Genomic DNA, 21,291 nt, shown 5'->3' on the forward strand with positions numbered 1-21,291 from the left:
AAATGTTACTTATAATTTTTCGATAGATCTTCGAAAGGCTTTCTGGCAAATTCTTCTGGATGAACATTCCTAAGAAAAAAACAGCCTTTTCCATAATTGGTCGTGGACAATTTCATTTTAATGTTGTACCCTTCGGGCTATGCAATGCCGCCCAGACCCAACAGCGACTAGTCGATTCCATCTTCGGTTCTAACTTTGAGCCATTTATTTATGCTACATGGACTATATACTGGTCTGCTTTCCTACGTGGAAACACCATTTGGAATTACTAATAAACTACAAAAAAACGGATCCCGGAGGCAGGTGTCACAATTAATTTGGAAAAGTGTCAGTTCTTCAGGAATTCATTAAAGTATCCCGGCTTAATAATTCGTTAGCTACAGATCCTTCTAAAGTTGAAACCTTGGCAAATTATCCAAACCCGAGTACTTCGACTGAGTTCAAGCGTTTCATTGGTATTTGTTCTTGGTATCGAAGATTTTTAAATGATTTTTCTACATTAGTCAATCCCTTAAGTTCTCTTTTAAGAGGTAAAAGAAAAAATGAATCTATTTAATGGAACGCGCAGGCTGAATCTTCCTTCCTAGCTATCAAAAAAAAATTAGTAAGTGCTCCTATTTTGGCTCAGCCAGATTTTTCTCAGCAGTTTTATGTACAGTCTAACACTTCAGATGGTATTGGAGGAATGCTGACTCAATTTCTTGATGGTGAAATGTTATGCCAGTCGTGCCTTGTGTGCTCTGTGACATATATATAATTCCTCTCAGATACATACATCAAGGAGTGTTCGTCCCACCATGGAGCCACTGGTTTAACCTTTTTATTGCAGAGTCTGCAGCATCCATGATTGCCCCTGCCAGTTCTTCATAGTTGGTAATCCAGTTTTCCATGTAGCTTAGAATGATTTTATCCTCATAGATATCCCAGATGGCTTTTATAAAGTTTCTTGCTTTTCTATAGTTTGTTATTTATATCTGTGATAATGGGGAAATGATAGCTAGCACATCTATCCTCCACTACCCTCCAATTGGCCTTTCTTGCTTCTTGAGGTGAAGCTAAGGTAAGATCTGGGGCTCATGTATTCTGGTTGGGCGGAGTCAGTCTTGTAGGTGTTCCATTATTTAAAACAATGAGACCTGTGTAACTTAAGATATCTGGAATCAATCTGTCATTCCTATTCCCTTTGGTACTTCTCCAATTCGGGTGCTGAGCATTTAAGTCCCCCGCTATCAGGTAGGATTCAGGAAATTGAATTAGAAGCCTTGAGATATCCGGTGTATCCCACTCTTACTTCTGGAGGGATGTAAATATTCAAAACTGTCAAATTTGGTTCGATTATTTTGATTGCTTGAGCTAGTACATTTTGTGGAAGGCTGGTAGGGTCCAAAGAGAAAGCTACATGTTAAAAGTTTTCCTCGACAAGGAAAGCTATTCCACCTTTTCCGTCCATTCTGTCTTTTCTCGGTGTCTGATATTGATGAAGTTTAGTTTTATGCCGTCCTTAAGCCTTGTTTCTTTTAACATTATTATCTCTGGCTCTTCCTTTGTGATGAGAGTACTTTTTTGGTTAGAGTAGTCTCCCCTGACATTCCACTGTATAATTTTTAATTTGTCTTTTATGTCCATAGCCCTTAAGTTTTTGTATATGATGTCAGATTAAAACTGTACATTATATACACCTATATACAAATATTTACAAAGAGAGTTGCTATTAGTCCATTGTATATTCTAAACTAAAATCATTACTATTTATTTTATCTACAATACCAAAGTCAAAAAAGCGAATTATGATAACTATATTGTATTGCGGACTTATGTCTTGCAAGTTTATTGGTCTAGGTGAGTCCAGGGTTATATCAACCTCCATGGATTGCTCCGTTTTATTAGAACCTGGGATGATTGTCGTTGCCGGGCTAGTTACCTGGGATCGGCTAAATTGGGGCAGTGGCCCGAAGGACTTGGTTCTTAAAGATTGTGGAATTTGACATCCCTTTATTTCTTCTGCGTTCATTATCGGAGAACTTGGTCTTTTCCTTTTTTCTGCGATGCTTCTATAGGACTCTCCTCTTTGTTGGGTATAAGTATATTATCTTTCTTATTACAATACGGTTTTGGTTTATGCTTTTAAACTTGGGTAAATCTTCTTTTTTTTAAGGGCTGGGAAATCCTTAAGAATGTCGTAGTTGACCATATTTCTGCTATTCAGTTGCCTGGGTCTCGGAAGAAGTTCACTAGCGTCCTGGAAAGACATGTTGTCTAATGCCATATGTGATCGAATCTGTTGTTGTCTAGTATATTCAAGGCAGCTTTTGTCTGTTGATTTGTGACATATGCTGTCATAGTTTAGACATTTGATGCCTTTTCTATATTCATCCGCTATGTGACTTTGACTTGTGCATATTTGGAATCTTTTTTTGCCTCTGCTTTTTGTATGTCCATAGTACAGACAATTATAACATTGGGTCACTGGTAATATATATGGTTCCACATCGACCTCTAATTCATACTCGTATATATGCTCACTGACCTTGGAAGGATCTTACCCTTGAAAGTTAGGAGGCTGTTCCAGTTTTGACTTATTTTACACGAATGTCATTATTAACCCTGCTTCTATTAAATCTCTTAATTTTGTACAGTGGTGCATTGTATTGTTGCTTGTATTATTTCGTTCTCCTCAAAATCCCTGCAAACTCCTCTGACGATTCCTTTACATGAAACATTGTGTTCAGGCAAAGTTTACGAAATATACTATATATTATATTCTGTAAACTTTTGTTCAGGTATAAAAGCGATAAAGCCTTTGTTGTTTAATTCCTCATTGTCAACAAATTGGTTGGCTGCTTCTGGAGTCCTAAACTCGATGATAACCTTATTCGTGCCCGTTATCATTGGCTTTTTATTATCAAACAGTTTAATATTGAAAATAACTTTTGCCATAGACATTGGGTGCAAATTGCACATATTTTAGATTTATTTGGGCTTTGACAATTCTTCATTCAACTTAAGTTATGCTTTTCAAGCTTATCTTACCCTGGGAAGTCTTTGTGAAGTGGCCCCCTGGATCCGAATTCATTTTGGCGGGAAGTTTCCGCCCAACGATTTTTAACCTAAATTAACCAACTTTTTATGGAAAAGGGTACGCAGGAAAGAGGAGTGTGTTAGTAGCACGATCCACTCGAAAAAAAAAACGTTAGACGGGTTGCCAATAGTTATGGCTTACAAATGTTAAAATTAGTTTGAATTTATTTATTTATTTATACACGGGATCAACCCCATTACAAAAAATATATATATTTCTGAAAAAGAAATAAAAGCTATACTACCTAACCACTAATTAATAATTAACAATAATTATCAGACTTAATCTTAATACCAAGGATAATTAAACCGTTTTACAAGTAGTAACAATATTCTCTCAAAATCAGAACAATTAACAACGCAAAATTAGCTAAAAAAAACAAAATATATTATTATCAATGACAATGATCAAATGTATTTCAAATTATTAATCATGGAGCAAAATTAATTCAAAAAACAAAATCCTACAAACTCTTAATAAGACTCTTAAAATGCAATAAGGAAATTCCCAAAACTTCAATTCCAGTAGAGTTTACCAGCCTCAAGGTCCTTTCGACAGGCGAGTGCATAGCATAGTTGGTACGATGATAAGGCAAAGAAAACAATCGATTTGCCCTCAGATTACGGTATGGAATATTAAATGAAATCCTATTAAGTAGTTCGGGACAAATCACAAGGCCATTCAAAAGTTTATAAATAAACACCAAATCATTCTCAGTGCGTCTCTTAAGTAAACTCCGCATATTCAGCAAGTTCATTGCTTCATCATAACAATGGTCATTAGGAACTGGAATGCGAAGTTTATAAAGGCAGAATCGTAGAAATTTATTTTGAACCCTCTCCAGTGCCATACAATTATTCATGTACAGAGGAGACCAAATTATTGATCCATACTCCAACAAAGAGACAACAAGTGATATGTACAACCTTTTGCAAGTTTCAACCGACAGATCCTTACAATTGCGCAGGACAAAACCAAGGATCTTAGATGCTTTAGTTATAATAGTACTTACATGGGTATTAAAATTCAATTGTTCATCAAAAAAGATACCAAGGTCCTTTACTACTTCAGTGCACCTAAGATTAACATTATCAATAGTATAGGAGGAAATTACCCGTTTGTTTCTTTTGTACAAACTAATGTAACTGCATTTACCCACATTCAGAGCCAAACTATTACCAACACACCATTCACACAATCTATTCAGATCATCTTGCAAGAGAACCATGTCTTGTTCTGAACTGATCACCCTATAAAACTTTAAATCATCGGCAAATAACAAAAAATTACTATTTTTAAAGCAAACCAAAATATCATTAATGAAAATATTGAACAACAGGGGAGAACAATGACCACCCTGTGGAACCCCAGAGGTCACACTGATAAGATGCGACCTAGCATCCCCAATTTGTACCTGCTGAAATCTGTCAGAAAGAAAACTTGCAAACCAGGCCACCAAACAATCTGAAAAACCAAAAAGTCTCAATTTTTCTAATAATAAGCTATGGTTGACACTGTCAAATGCCTTAAAAAAGTCTGTATATATTACATCCACTTGTTCACCCCTCTCCAAAGCACTTAACAGAGCACCCTGATACAGCAACAAGTTTGTAATAGCAGACTTGCCACGACTGAAGCCCTGCTGTTCACTTAACAGAAGTTCTTTGCAATAAAAATTAATTTAGTCATAAATAATACTGTCTAGAAGTTTTGGGATGGCAGACTGTACACACACACTCCTGTAATTGATCATTTCATTAGCAGCATCACATTTAAATATAGGCGTAATAAAACTGAGTTACCACTCGGATGAAAAACTGTCAAGTCTAAAGACCTACTGAATAAAATAAAGAGGGGATAAGAGAGGGCACAGACATTTTCTCAAAAAATAATTGGGTATACGATCAGGGCCAGCACTAAGTTTAAGGGGTAATCGAAAGATCTTATCAAAAATTAATCCAATAGATAATTTAGGATTTGGAATAGTCATGTTTACACCAGCCTGCCGAGAAGGTAAGACTTTATTATCTCTATTATAGACAGTAGAAAAAAACCTGGCAAACCCCTCTGCAATTTGTTCACAACCTGCAAACTCCCCATCATTATAGGTCATCAAATCAGGAAGCCTATTCGTTGCTCTCCTGTTATTAAACTTATATCAAAAACTTTTGGGGTTTGTATAAAGTAACTGGTCCAAATTTGAAATAAAGTTCTGGGAACAAGTCTCCGTTAGAGTTTTGCACCTAGCTCTAAGATCTGAAAAGACTTCGTAGTCTGCAACAGTATGACTAGACTGATATTTTTTATGTGAAATTTTCTTTTGCTGGATCAAGTACTTTAACTCCCCTGAAAACCAACTGGGAAAAGACGAGGTTTTGAATCTCTTAAGAGGCACAAACAAAGGTATAGCCATATTCAATATATGATAGAACTCTGAAACCGCATCATCAATATTAATTACATTCAAAACATGGTCCCAATCAACTCCACACAAATAACTATTAACACCCAAATAATTTGCATTTCTAACGTCATAGAAGAACTGTACAAAATTTAAAGTTTTTTCTTTACCATTGCCAAAAGTTAATTCAAAATGATAAGGCTTATGATAGACAGATTTATCAAAAACACAGTCAACAGCTTCACTCACCACTAGATCATTCCTATTTGTAAAAGTGAGATCAAGAAAGGCATTTCTATCATTTGGCACAAAATTCCTTTGAAAAAAGTTAAGGTAAGAATAAAACTCCCCAAGTATTAATCCACATGAGTTAGGTGGGCATCTAACAACAGTTCCAAACTCATCATTTTCCCAAAGAGCATCCGGAACATTAAAATCACCAAAAATAATAAAGTCAGAGTTTGAAAATTGTTGCCTGAGAACATCAACTGATTGACAATGTCCTTCATAAGAATCCGTATTGGACCCAGGTGGGATATACACTAGGATGGGTCACTTTATATAGGGAAAAAATAAAAATCGTTTTATTAATTTCTAATAGCTGTATTATGTTGCATTGCACAAAAACAAGTTACAAAAGAAAAAAAAAAGTTAATTCAACTTTTATCTTTAGCCCGCGCATGAATTTTGAAATTTTGATAAAAAAGACAAAATAGTTTCAGGGCATGACGATAGTGAATCCAGAATTTTAATTATAATAAGTTTTATAAACATTAGGAATTTAATGGTAGAAACATATTGTTAATGCTAAATATAAAAAAACACACAAAATTACAACTAAAGTCTTGTTAATAACATGCCATTATGCATGAAAATCTTGCTTACTTTCAAATTTTGGCATTGTTTTCCTAGATGAGAGTTTAGCATGAATCAGGCCTTCCCTTGACTTCTTGTCACACAGAGACATTGATGCTTCTGTCACTAATTTGACCGTCCGCTCTACCGCTTGTGAGTGACATGGTAGTCTAATGAAAATTAAATCTTCGACACCATTTGATGCAACAATTCTTTTTAAGTCATCATTTGAGAAGCTTCGGAGGATTGGAGGATCACAGTTGTTATTTTTTTGCCAGTCTATTACATCAATATAAGACGAAGCATTAAAATTTACTGCCGGTACTTCAAATATACGTAGTTGCCTTCTTAGTGCCAATGAATCTCGTGCCTTTAATATTCTTCTGGCAGCTAATTCCCTAATATTCTTTTGCTCATCTGTTAACATGGCTAAGAGTAAATTCTCTGGATGGAAAAAATATGCATTTCGTTGAATGACTGGATCTATTACGTCTCTTAGCTCTTTTGATAGATATCGAGAATTTTGTATCAATTTCCATAAATTGCGGGACCCATCTTTACAAGAAGGATGTGTTTTTATCTGAAACCATACAGGGGCCATATACTTTGACGATAAATTGCGCTAGGTGACATAAATTTTCAGTCGGATGTATTGTAGCAACATAAAGTCTCAATATTCTATTGGCTGTAGTCAACCAGCGAGCATGGGAAATTTTCCCTGGCGATTTATGGGCTAAGTCGGTGGGGCAGTTTCCAGTGATTACGGCTGTAGTTATCGCGTACAAATACTTTTGGTCCATGCTTAAATCTTTTGTTTTAATTACTGGTAGCTGACTTGGTATTATTTTGTACTCAATAACGGGTTTTATTTCACATTTTTCCAACTGTTTTCCAATAGGACCATTATACGAATGTGGACCAGTTGTTTTACCATCTAGCTTGTTGAACAAATGCCTCAGAGGCAACTCATTTAAGTGAAGCATGCAAATTATCCATTGTAGTGGTCGCTGAAGCTTCTTCTCAAACAGTCTAATTACACCTGCGTTCTTTCCAGTATTAGTTGCTGTCCCATCGCAACCAATAGCCACCAATTCGTCAGAACAAATACGTTTTGATTGTAGAAGTGCACTAATAGACCTTTCAATACTTCTGGCAGTACCATGTAATGGTGTAGTATAACCTGCATACAAAGAACCGGGTTCTTTCAGGACAGAAATGTGTTCTTCAACTACCACCTTTCTGTATTTTTTGCCTGCTTTTGCCATGACTTTTAAAGTTTTGTCCTTGCGCCCATCAAAGTACAACGCGGGAAGCTGCAAATTGGTTTGTTCTTGCAAAAGCGTATCCCGTAATTTTTGTCTTTCCCTTCTTAATTTAGATTTATCTATTACCTCTACATCAGAAGATATGTCATGTAATACCGCCGAAGCAATTGCAGCCGCCGCTCTATCAGAAACACCATAACGGTCAGCGGTTTTCGATAGCGTCGGAAAACGTTTACGTTTCACAGATTCCTTTTTGGAGGTTTGTGATGTGGATGGCAAATCTTCTACGTTGTGTTTCACGGGCGATACATAACGTTCCTCAAAATCCGTAAAAGTAGATGAAGACACTTCTTTTTGTGGTTGATCACAACTAGGAATGAGTTTATTAAAAGGCTTTAAACTCTTACGTTTTCTCTCCAATTTTTTTTTCTGTTCTAAAGTGCGCACAAGATCTACTCCACCGATAAGCATTTTTCTTTCGCCCCTCTGGTCAAGCAAAAATGCGTGTTCTTCTTTGGGTACCTTCGACTCACGCGAGCATTTACAGAGATGAAGAAGATCCTTACATTTACAGGAACAAATATCAAACAAAACTTCACTTTGGCGCAAAAACAAGGCTTTCTTTTCTTCTGTCAACCTTTTTAGAGATTTAATATGATTTTTGCACTTTCCGTGGTATGTTTTTAAAATCTGAATAGTTCGTGTGTGTGAGACCATAGGAATAGATGATTTTTGCCAAATATCTTCAACTTTTTGAGCCACTATGTCTGCGATTTGAGAAAAAGACGGTTCTTTGTTACTTCCTTGTTGAATTTTAAGTTGTATTCTCGTCCATTCGTAAAACTTCATTACATCTTGGAAAGTTGGTAACACATTTTCTTTTAGTTCACCAATAGTTCCAAATATGGGACACTTGTACTTTATTCTTTTACTTTCCATACTATTTGGTAAGAAATTAGCGCGAAGTAAAGCTCTGATAAACAAAACAGATAACCACGACCGTACGCGTTCAGAGGTTAATTCACACTAAATGTAGCATTATAGTGACCGCGGCGCGATTGGCTGCAGTGACTAAACAGCATGCATTGCGTATTAAAAATAGATCCAAGGTCATGAAAGGTCTGTAAAAGGATAAAATAAATTAACTGTAAAGCAAACGTCTTAAATGTGGTGGTACAGGGAGTGCCTCAGGGTTCAATCCTAGGCCCAGTACTATTCATATTATATGTAAATGGTCTCAGTGAGTGTTTTCCAGGGTGTTTTATCAACCAATATGCTGATGACACTTCCATAATCTTGTCAGAACATCTGATTGAAGAACTATCTGTCAGAGCTTCTCAGGTGGTAGAGAGGATGCAGGAGTGGTGTGACAATCATGCTCTGAAGCTAAATGCTGATAAAACCGGGCTAGTGACATTCTCCAAAACTTTACCTAAAAATTCCCTACTTGTAAAGTTTGAAAAAAAGTCTCTTCAAGAGGTAGCTTCCTTAAAATTCCTTGGTATACAAATTGACTCCTGTCTCACATGGGTCCCACACATAGACACTCTTGGCAAAAAACTAAATAGTTTCTGCGCGTTAATAAGGCGTCTACGAGAAGAGCTTTCCCTAAATTGTCTGAAGCAAATTTACTATGCATCGGTCCAATCTCTAATCACTTATAGTGTGATGTTTTGGGGATCTTCAACTGACGCCGTGTCAGTCTTTATAGCACAAAAACGGATCATAAGATGCATGCTCAGACTCACACCACAAACGTCTTGTAGGACTTATTTTACTAAGCTTGGTCTACTCACTGTTTCAGCTCTGTACATTCTTATGTTAGCTATTTTTGCAAAGAAACACCTGCATCTTTTTCAAACTAATGAAGATCATTATGCTGAGGGTATGTCTATTGTGACAAGGGGGAGAGCTGAACTGAGTGTCCCAACTCATCACTCTGCCTTTTTTCAAAGATCTCCTGCCTTTGCTGCTATTAAAACATATAATAGATTACCTCTCGCCCTAAGGCAAGAGAAAAATATCATGAAGTTTAGGAAAGACACTGCAAGGTATCTGTTGGGCAAGTGTATCTATAGTTTCGATTTACAATTTTAAATGTGTATTATGATTAATATTAAGGGTTTGTTTATTAATTTATTTATTTTCATAATGTATCATACTTGAGATATATGTGGTAAGGTAATGCACCCAATATTATGTACAACATTATCTTTTTGTTCTTACTATTTTTATTAGCAGTATGTACTGTGTAGATGTTATCAAATTTTAATTTTGTTCATTTTGTGACGTTGCTATTGTCTATTTAAATTAGATCTTGAAAGCAATAAAGAAATTATTATTATTATTATTATTATTATTAAATTAGAATATAGGAAGACTTGCAGTGTCTTGCAAGGTATTACCTTATTTTACAAATTTGACGATAATGCGGCGGCCTTGCGCGGGCTCTAAGAGTTTAAATATTTCAATAATATTTTAAATGGTTGCTCTTGAAATGATAATACAACATAATTTTGCTATTAGGAAATAAACAAAAAAAAATTGTTTTTCGACCCACCCTAATATACACCCCTCCAATTACAAAACTACTCCCGCCTACATCACAAGCTAAAAACAATTGCTCAACTGAATTGTACTGTAATCTAAGTTTTTTGGCATTTATAAAGTCTCTAATGTAAATTAATACACCTCCACCTCTGCGTTTATTGCTTGTAAGAGACGATCTATCACAGCGAAACAGATTGAAAGATTTCACAGCCAATTCAGCATCCGAAAAATCATCAGAGAGCCAACTCTCAACAAATATTAAGATATCATAGTTAGAACATATAATATTATTACGTAATTCCTGAAGTTTAGTACGTAAGCCACCTACATTAAAATAAAAAACTTGTAATGGGGCTACTTCAAGTTTTTTCGATGATTCTGAGCATGTCTGTTAGTTGTGATATAAGCCATATTGTTTCTGTATTTGATTGTTAAGTTTTCTTCGCCATCACTTTTGCGCTTGTTAAGCTCATCAAAAATCTTAGCCGAGCACTTTCGTTGTAGGGGGGTAAGGTCACTTTTAACTTTGAATGCATGCCCAGAAGATATGTTCGCAGCCTTCAAGACATCCTTAGCGATCCTGTTATTGGAGAATATTACCTTTAGTGGACGGGTCCTGTTATCCACTTGTTTCCCCAGACGAACAACTTTAACAATGTCCCCAGCTGCTCCCTCTTCTTTAATCGATACCAACATCTCCGCCACTTTCCTTTTGTCTTCCTCAATCCTTATTAATTATTGCACCTTTAGTAGGGGACCAAAATTTCCGACACTGGTTAGTAGTAGTAGTAGTAGTAGTATTTTTATTAATAATAATATATACATACAATGCATTATTACAAGTCAAGTCACTTACTTACAAATAAGGATAAAAGATAAAATACAAATTAACAAGTTTTGCCCAAAAGCAGATAAAATATAACATCTAATCACAATATTTGCACTAAACTTAAAACACTTAACATACATTCTTATCAGTGGCGAAGCGTACGAGTAGACAAGGTAGACACTGTCTATCCAAAATTATCTAGTTATTTGTCATTAATTTATTATGTAATTATTTCATGTAATTGTTGAATTAAAATTTAAAAAAAAATTAACACAGAACGTAGTCGCTCTCCTTACTATTATTATATAGTATGTAAACGGCTATAATATCTATCTATCTATAATATATAAGGCGCGCCCCGCCTGACGCACCAATTGAAATAAAAATGCAGGGCTGACACCCAATTAATGTATACGAGCCCCAGGAAGACACATTGATATTTGTCTTCCGAAATTTGGAGCATCTAATCGAACCATATACGCATCAAGCAGGTGACAGAGGTCCGGCCGCATCAGCATTCAGCCTATTACGTATGCAAAATTTACTCGCGGGAAAGACATTAGAGCTTTTGTCTATCGAAGTCGACCAGCTATTTTATTATGCTGTTGAGGGTTATTGTTTATGGACACGCTTGATCTGGTCGGCCGCAATACATCTTCAGTTTGGTTTTTTGATCAATCTGCATTTGGCATTTGATGCGGACGCGTCCTATAGTAATTTAATAATAAGTATTTTTATTTTTGGGTGTATAGGAAAGGTTTTTTTAGTGGATATTTTAGTGGTTATTTTTGAACGACTGTTCGATATTGGCAGTTGTATTTTAGTTGTGTTTTTATTTGTCTTTAATTAATTTTAAAATAATGGATATTATGGATTTATAAGTTATAAGTAGTATTTATTTTTATCTATCTATCTTTTTATGCTAGTAGTAATTATTTTTTTCTTTTTTATATCACTACATAATTTTTCTCTTTGAGTTAATATTTCATGCGCTTTCATTCTCTATTTCTTTAGAGTGAATACTATTGAATACACATTTTTTTCTAATTAACGATTTTTATTGTTTGTCTACCCGAAAAAAAAGTTCACGCTTCGCCACTGATTCTTATTAAGACAATATTAACATATAAGATTAAAATTAAAATTGGGATGAGAAGTACTCCTCAAATGAGTAGAATGCACCCCTCAAAAGATGCATTTTTATTTGTTTTTTAAACTGCGGAAGGCTAAGAGATTTAATGTTTGTTGGAAGACAATTATAAAATTTTGGTGCAAAGTATCTGGTTCCATTTCTTGGTCTCTGGTTCCATCTCTCAAGCCGGCTAAACTCAGGCACTAGCTCATTACAATTCCTAGTTTCATAATTATGAAAATGTAGGTGGGTTCTATAGTGATCCAGATTTTGGTGAACACGCAACAGGCACTGCATAATGTACACGGACGGCAAAGTTAATATTTTAAGCTTCCGAAAAGATTCCCTACAGTCATCTCGGTAACCCTGACCAGTCACAATACGAATACACTTTCTCTGCAGCCCAAATACTTTATCTATATGGCAGGAATGACCCCATGTCAGTATGGCATAAGTTAGCTGTGAGTGAAAACTACTATGATATGCTGTAAGTAAGACCTGCAAGGAAGTAATTCCCGCTAGATTTCTAAAGAGGAATAACAGACTGGACAGTTTACTAGACAGTTTGACTATATGTTGTTCCCAAGTCAATTCTGGATCAAGGTGAACACCAAGAAACTTAGCCTCATCTGAACAGCTTCCAAAAGCAGGATGCTCAGTCAATGTATTGTGCCTCAAAGTAAAATTAAGTGTTTGTGACTTTGAACTATTGAGAGAAAGACGATTTGCCAAGAACCATTGAAAGAGGTTATTCTCCGGGGTCTGGAGATCTAAATTAATGATATTTGAAGAGTGATAACTTTGATAGTAAGTTGTGTCGTCAGCAAACAGAACAGTGCTAACAGAGCCCCCCTGTGAAAAGGCCAGATCATTTATGTAGATAAGAAATAGTATGGGTCCCAAGACAGACCCCTGTGGAACTCCATATTTCAAAGGCTTAATATCAGACTTATTCTGATTAAAGACAACAAACTGAACTCTATTCGACAGGTATGACTCAAGCATCTTAATTGCTTCCCGGTGAAAATTGTAGGCTTCCAGTTTTTTTAGAAGAATGCTATGTGTCACACAGTCAAAAGCCTTTGTGAGATCCAGGAACGAGGCCAAGGTATCAAGAAACTTTTCAAATCCTTCCAGGATATTACTTGTAAAATGGTCTATAGCTAAAGTTGTTGTCCTGTTTTTCCTGAAGCCAAATTGAGTTACTGCAAAGAGCAGATTTGACTCAAAATAGTCATTAATCTGGTTTTTTAAGATTCGTTCATGCACTTTAGACAGAATAGGTAAGAGGGAGATGGGACGATAACTATTATAGTCATCAGCAGATCCTTTACCTTTAAAAAGAGGTACAACTTTTGTGGTTTTAAATGCTGCTGGAAAAATGCCAGTGAGTATTGAGTGGTTGATTCATTTAGTTAAGGGAATGATAATTTCATTTTTTATAGCTTTGATAATTTTTGTGTTCATTCCATCAGAGTCTTTACTGTGTTTTTTAATTCATCAATGGCTTCCATGACCTCATTAGGGCTAGCTGTTCTAAACCTGAAGGGTAACAAGTTGGCATGTGGAATGGAGTTCAGATATACTTGAAAAGTTTGGTCAGTATGTTCAAGTTTACTTAATTCTTTCTCAGCGATGGAACAAAAATGATGATTAAAACTAGTTGCATTAAGTGATGAGCTTTTTTTTGATAAATTTTGATTTTTATTATTTATAATGCTCCACATAGCCTGCTGGCGGTTACTTGAATTCATAATAAAATCATCATTTGATTTAATTTTAGCATTTTTAATTGCATGTCTATACCTTTTCCTATAAGCAGATAACATTTCTTTTGGCACGAGAATGGGGTCTCTTTTATGTAATGATACAAGGAACCTTAGCCTCTCCCGCATATCTCTCAAGTTACCATCAAACCAATTCACCACCCTAGGGGATTTATCATGCCCAAGTAGTCTTGATTTTTCAGGAAAAGAAAATTTAATTGCATCATTTATAGAATCAATAAACAGTTGAAAGCGCAAATCCACATTTAGAGACATATTATCAATAAAATCAAAGTCTAGAGAGGACATAGTGTTACATAAAGTAGACAATCTTACATCAGTAATAGGTCTGTAGTTTATCCGAGTTTTAAAGTTTGTGCGAGCCACTTGACATTTAAATAATATGCCCTTATGATCTGAGGTGTGAGTTAGATCAACAGGTTCAGACGTAAGTAATGAGAAATCAATATTAGTAAAAACATTATCAAGACAATTGTTACCGAGTGTATTAAACCTTACCGATTTTCTCAGATTAAATGACCTAAAGAAATTGCAAAGCTCCAACGCCCTAATATCCCTTTTACCGAAATGCACATTAAAGTCACCCGTTATAATGAGAGGCTTGTCAACATCTAGTTTTTTAAAAGCTTTTACCATTGCACTGAAAAACTGATCAAAGTCGCCATCAGGAGTACGATACACAGTGACAAGCTGCATGTCATGTATATCTAACAGAATGCCTGTTACCTCACAGTGTTTTTCAATAGATAAATTCTCAAGATTTAATGAGACAGATGATAGGGGTTCTTTAATATATATGAAGAATTGGCTGGCGCCAATTCTCAAGCAAAATCACAGAATAGGTCGACACCACAATCAATCCATCGAACTAACCCTGGCAGACAAACAGTCATCATTGGGACTTCTTCTGAAGCTTCTTCACTATCTGCAGCTGATAGACGTCAGTGGTTGTATTTGGGCAGATGCAATCCGGACACTACTGAGCAGCAGATTCTAAATTACCTTGAGAAGCAACTAAACATCTCAGATGTTAAATGTGCCATATTGGATAAGAATGAGGATGTTGTATCCTTTAGGATAGGGGTAAAAGAGTCCCTACTGAAGGGACTACTTAACCCGAACCTCTGGCCAGCCGGTATAGCGGTCAAGGAATTTCGTCCCGGGCGCACTCAGGGCCGAGGGGCGAATTTTCAGTTAGACCCAACACTGTCTCAGCGCCCACAGTAGACGATGTATCGTTCTTTTATCAGAACGTGAGGGGCTTAAAAACTAAACTAAAGGGATTTCTCTGTGCGTCTTGGTGATGGCGAGGATTATTGCATTGGCTGCATTTATGTTCCTCCATCCATGGATCTATCTGTGTATGCAGCGCATTGTGCCTCTGTTACCAAAGCTTGCGAGAGCTTTAATAATGTTCTTATTGTTGGTGACTTTAACCTTTCTAATATTTCATGGTTACCTAGTGATGATCATTACGGCTTAACCCCAAATAATGTTACATCTGATAAAGAAAATCTTTTATGTGACACATAAACTTTTCTAGGTTTAATGCAGCTCAATGCAGTGGTTAATGATCATGGAACAATTCTTGACTTATTTTTACAACTTTAATCAAGCAGATTTTGTGTCTATAAATAACTACTTTTCTACATACAACTAGATGTCAATAATTGTTAACGATAACTTAAATACCACTGTTGCAAACTTCTATTCTGTTGTTTATGATTGTTTGAATCTGTTTGTGCCAATAAAAAAACACTCTCCCAAGAAACATTATCCACCATGGTTTTCTAGAGAACTAAAAAGTCTAGTTATTCAGAAAAAAATAGCACATAGAAGGTACAGACAGTCAGGATCAAATACTGATTACTTAAGTTTTAGTGTTCTGCGCTCAGAATGCCGTTCATTATCTAGTGAATGCTACAGACATTACATTGAAAGAGCCGAAAATGCAATAGAGAACGATAGTAAGACCTTTTGGAAATTTGTAAGACTTCAGTCCAATCAAAGCGATTCTACCGTTCCAGATGAGATGTTCCTTCATGATCTCAGGGCCGATACTGGTATTTCTATTGCAAATCTCTTTGCCACCCACTTTTTATCTGTATTTAACAAGAATACTAACCCTTCTAATGCCTCTGACGGTCTCGATACCTCATGTAAATTTAACCATATCAACCACGTGTTCCTTAGTGCTACTACAATTGAAACAGTATTAGCTAAACTGGACAGCAGAAAGGGAGCGGGTCCCGATGGAATTCCAAACAGGCTTTTGAAAGAATGCAGCCATTCCCTTTTCCTTCCACTTTTTCATATTTTCAATGTGTCCCTAACTTTGGAACTTTTCCAGAGAACTGGAAGCTATCTCATGTATGTCCTATTTATAAATCTGGGAATAAGAGTGACATAACTAACTATCGTCCCATTAGTATCCTCTCTGCAATTCCTAAGCTGTTCGAGCACTGTGTAGAGGTGGTTCTATCTGGCACATTTCAGGAAATAATTGGAGATCAGCAGCATGGATTCACCAGAGGTCGTTCTGTGGATACAAACTTGTTTGTTTTTAGCAACTATATCTTCAAATCTTTTGCCGACGGTAATGAAACACATGCGATATACACGGACTTTAGTAAGGCCTTCGATAGGGTCAACCATAATATTCTTATCTCTCATATTTCAGATCTCGGCATCAGCGGATCTCTTTTACTTTGGATCAAGTCTTATCTGATGGATAGAGAGCAGCGTGTTAAAATTGGTGGTTTTTTGTCCAACCCATTTTTGACAACTTCAGGGGTCCCTCAGGGCTCCCATTTGGGACCATTGTTATTCAGTCTCTTTATCAATCACCTCGGCTCCCTACTGGAGTCTGAGTTTTTGCTCTTCGCTGATGATTTGAAAATTTTTCGGCGGATTTCCTCCTCTCAGGATCAGTTGGTGCTTCAGAGAGATATAAACAGAGTGTTTTCCTGGTGTAAGTCGAGTGAAATGTCATTGAATGTTAAGAAATGTGGGTTTATGAGGTTTACTCGTTTAAGGGTCTCCCCTCCTTGTCAATATGTTATTGATGGTATCCCCTTGAAGGAGCTTGACTCAGTCAAGGATTTGGGTGTCTTTCTGGACCCGAGTCTTACTTTCTCCCACCACTTCGAAAATACTGTAAATAGAGCTAATAAACTGCTTGGTTTTATCAAAAAATCTTGCAAAGACTTTACTAATGTGTCAGCATTGAAGACACTATATATTTGCCTGGTGAGATCTCTTCTCGAATTCTCCAATATTGTTTGGTCACCTCATTTTCTGATTCACATTGAGAGGCTTGAAAATATCCAGCACAAGTTTATCAGGTTTGCCAGATATACTCTTATGAAGTCAGGCCTGGATCTTACCTGTTCAGAGACCATGTCCTACCTGAGCATAAACTCCTTATCAAGTAGAAGGCAGTTCTTTGATGTTTGCTTTGCGTTTAAGGTTCTGAATGGTATTGTTAGAAGTCCGGAATGTCTGTGCCTTTTCTCTTTGCATGTATCTTCTTACACAACACGAGGTCAGGCGCTTCTCCACATTCCCTTTTGCAGAACATCCTATCTACTAAACAGTCCTATAAATAGAATAGCTTCTACAGTGAATAGATTTGCAAAAGATCTTGATTTTTTCAGTACATCTTTAAATAAATTTAAGTCGTCAGCTAGGGCAACTATCTTGGGATAGTGCCCTACTCCCACTCTTTGGATTATGTTTAGCACAGTATTGTTTATTAGTATTATAGTTTTTACTTAAGACTACTGTTAATTATTAATAAGTACTTGAAATGTTATATACGTTGATGAATAAATAAATAAATAAATAAATATATACTTACACCGCCATGAGTCATCACCGACCTGGAGAAGCCTGAAACCATTTGGTAGTTTTTGATAGTTATTGAGTAAAGCTCGTTTGGTACTAGCCAATGTTCGTTAATACATAAACAATCTGCTGATACATCATTGAGGAGTACCTCTACATCTAAAAAAGAAGTGCGGAGACATTGGATATTGTAGTGAACAATATTAAAAGACGAAAAATTTACATTAAAATCATTACAATTGTTAAAGTTATTCGAAGAACACTTATTACGCAACGGAGGGGCGTTTACTGCACCTCGGAAGTCCTCAGCTGGTCTGTGGTCCGGGAGCTTTGCAGGTGCATAAAATGGTTTATTGTGGTACCCACTGGCCACAAGTTGGGTGATAATATGGCTTCTTTCTTATGACAGGGGACACCCACCTTAAAAGAGCTGTACCAGCTGTCTTTCTTCGTAATTATCTTTACACAGACACAGTTTTCATCCAGTTCATATTTTTTGAGGAAGTTGACAACATCAGCTGCTTTTGTTTCTGGGGCAAAGTCCGAGACAAAGATCCAGGATTTATTGGCCGCTGGGGCAACAATTTTTAGCAGGTCGTCCTTGTTCTCACCTTTTATGGGACTGGGTCTTCTGTTGTGGTTCCTTTTTTTGTATGAAACCAACTTGAAACCTTCATCATCTCCATTTTTGGTTTCCTCCTCAAGGTTAAAAAGGCAGCCCGCATTTCTCTATATTTATTTAGTTCTGTGATTGCCAAAGTAGCCCAAGCCGAATAGTACGTTATGGCATTGAAACTTGAACACCTATATTCCAGGTGGACCAAACTGTTTGATGCTGCCATCTGTTTTCATGTAGGCAAAGCTCACTTGATTCACTTTGGCATTAATTTTTTTGATATTTTAGTTAAACCATTAGTGGATATCTCAATAATAACGAAATTTGTGGCACAATACGCTTTCGTTTTCAACGCAATTTATCTCTGTAATTTCATCGTTTATTTTAGTAAATGGGTGTGTACGTGTACGTAGACTCTTGTATTGTCAAGATGCCATGAGTCATTTGACGCGTGACAGATGACAGATATCGTTTTATAGGGAATTGGAATATTATTTGTTCTTTCCGCTTCCGCTTTTCCGGTATCCCATTCAGATTTCAGATCCAGATTTCATATTTTCCAGGTTTCAATAGGCAGTACTGGCATTTCCAGTTTCCATACATTTTATTTGTTATCTTCTACATTTGCCAGTTTTATTTACTGAATATTTAGGTGGCACATAGACGTTAGTTCCACAACCTCAAAAAGCTACTTGCTTTTGGTTGATTGATTTGGGTAAGTAAACAAACTTTATTAAGAAAAAAGTAAAGTATGGCCCTTTATGAACCCCCCAGTCTCAAGTCTTCAAGAAGTCAAAGGTTCGCTGAATCAGTATTTAGCTAGATGTATCTTTCTAACTGAATATCTAGCAAGGAAAAGATAATCAATTGAAAAGATAGACATCTAGGTTATAATTGGGTTATGCTAATTAAATTAGAAGCACATTTAATATAAAGAATAACTATCAAAAAATTAGGTGAATCCTTACTACCGGTAGGGGTTAGTTAATTAATAAATAAAGGTTTTTCTCCATAGCTTTTACTGAATATGCTTGACTTGTAAATGTAAAAATGTCATGTCATTCTTAACATTTAAGACATTTTTCATACAAAATTTTTTTTCTCTGTAAACAGCCCTAATAATACCAAAGAATCACCTTTTTGTGTGTGTGCACTCATAAATTAAAATTTAAAAATATAATACTTAAAAAGCATCAATTTTATTTAAATAGGTTAAATGTTGCTGATGGTCTTGAACTCAAGAGTGTATGTAACCACATACACATATATCTTACATACATATAAATTATTTAGAGTGCCAATATGAGTCTTAAATATGAGGCTACCCGAGTTCAATCCTGTCCTACATCTGCAGAAAATGTACCCAAACCCAGCAATACCTTTATTGATACCTAAGCAGAATGACTCTATCCCAGGAAGAATAAAATTTTGGTCATTGGATTGGATGTTAGAGGATATCTGCCACTCTTTAAAAAATCAATTGGTAGCAAGTATGATCTAAACTGCCAAAAGACATCTAATTTGCTGACTGAAGACCTGCTTCAAGAGACTCTCCAATTCTCCGAACGGTTTACTAAATCAGACTTTGTTTTTGTGTTTCTTGGTTCACTTGAATCAGTGCTCGGGAAATGATGCAGCATTGGGGATATTCAAAAAAGACTTAGAAACATGGATAATACAAATGTAGTTTTAATAGGACCTTCTCTGTTTAAAAATAGGCCCATACTTTTGCGATTTATCCAAGGCATTTGATTGTGTAGATCATGGAATACTGCTGTCTAAGCTCAATAATTATGGCTTTAGAGGTGTGGCATTGAAATGGCTGGAATCCTATCTGTCTAATCGTACCCAAAGAGTTACAGTATCTGGATGTTTATCCGATTCCAGATCCCTTAAAACTGGAGTACCTCAGGGTTCAGTGTTAGGACCACTATTATTTTTGCTCTATGTAAATGATTTGGATTCATTAAAACTGCAGGGCAAAGTGGTTCAGTTTGCTGATGATACCACCATTTTATGGAATCATAGAGATTCTGATAATGTTAGAGCCCAGGTTTTTAAGGATCTTAAGATTTTATCAGAGTGGTGTGTTGCAAACAGGCTTGTATTTAATGTGGGCAAAACCTTTATTATGGGATTTAAGTGTGACGTTCAGGGCCTTATGTTTAGTGAAAACTCCCCCTTGCAAAACAAAGAAAGCTGTAAGTTCCTTGGTATTACCATTGATGGTCGCCTTTGCTTCGAAGATCATATCCTAAATCTTGCATCAAAATTATCCTCTGGATGCTTTGCAGTAAGAATGGCGGGGCATGAACTGGGAGGGGTAGTTGCACGTTCAGTGTACTTTTCTCTTATTGAGTCCCACCTTCGTTATGGCTTGCCTTTTTGGGGTTTAAGCAACAAGGGATTATTAAACATAATTTTTGTGATTCAAAAAAAGGCAGTTAGATACCTATGTTCCGCTGGGTTAAGATATTCTTGTAAACCTCTCTTTATATCCCAAAAAATCCTAACTCTTTTTTCTCTTTTTATCTTAGAAACAGCTACTCTTATTCATAAATGTCCTAAACCTCCCTCTAACACTGGTCATATGACTCACCAGGTTAACGATTTTCCCTTACCAATCCCTACATCCTCCCTCACGAAGAACTCACTTATATACCTTAGCAAAAAAATTCACAACCATGTTCCTCTATGTATCAGACAAATTTTAGAAGTTAAGAGATTCAAAAAGGAATTAAAATCACTTTTATTATCCAGGGCATATTATAGCCTTGACGATTTTTTCAATGATACCTTTTAACCTGTGCTCTGACATCATTTTAGTGTTTTAGTTTTGTTTCCTGTTAAATAATTTAATTTACTTCTTCTAAATTCTGTTTTATTGACAGCTTTACTTATTTTTTAATGAAATTTATCAAAAAGATGCTT

At 36.0% G+C, this 21,291-nt stretch overlaps 2 protein-coding genes across 4 annotated transcripts in view; one reads left to right on the forward strand and one right to left on the reverse strand.

Annotated features, from left to right (window-relative positions):
• The window catches only part of LOC126736033 (vasoactive intestinal polypeptide receptor-like), an 83,583-nt gene extending 64,867 nt beyond the window's left edge, over positions 1-18,716 (reverse strand). Inside the window, exons 1-2 of one of the 3 annotated variants that reach the window (XM_050440229.1) lie at positions 18,356-18,716; positions 17,758-17,903 (exon numbers count right to left, since the gene is read on the reverse strand). In XM_050440229.1, the coding sequence (XP_050296186.1) occupies positions 17,758-17,799 (42 nt within the window). In that variant the 5' untranslated portion in view covers positions 17,800-17,903; positions 18,356-18,716. Of the gene's footprint in view, positions 1-17,757; positions 17,904-17,967 lie in introns of all 3 variants that reach the window. The other 2 variants (XM_050440228.1, XM_050440227.1) reach the window with 2 other exon arrangements.
• Positions 18,717-18,821: 105 nt separating this feature from the next.
• Positions 18,822-21,291, forward strand: part of LOC126736031 (calnexin) — an 83,321-nt gene continuing 80,851 nt past the window's right edge. Inside the window, exon 1 of the mRNA XM_050440222.1 lies at positions 18,822-19,075. The gene's annotated coding sequence lies outside the window, so the exon portion shown is untranslated. The remainder of the gene's footprint in view (positions 19,076-21,291) is intronic.

This window comes from Anthonomus grandis, chromosome 5 (assembly GCF_022605725.1).
Source record: "Anthonomus grandis grandis chromosome 5, icAntGran1.3, whole genome shotgun sequence".
NCBI classification, from domain to species: domain Eukaryota; kingdom Metazoa; phylum Arthropoda; class Insecta; order Coleoptera; family Curculionidae; genus Anthonomus; species Anthonomus grandis.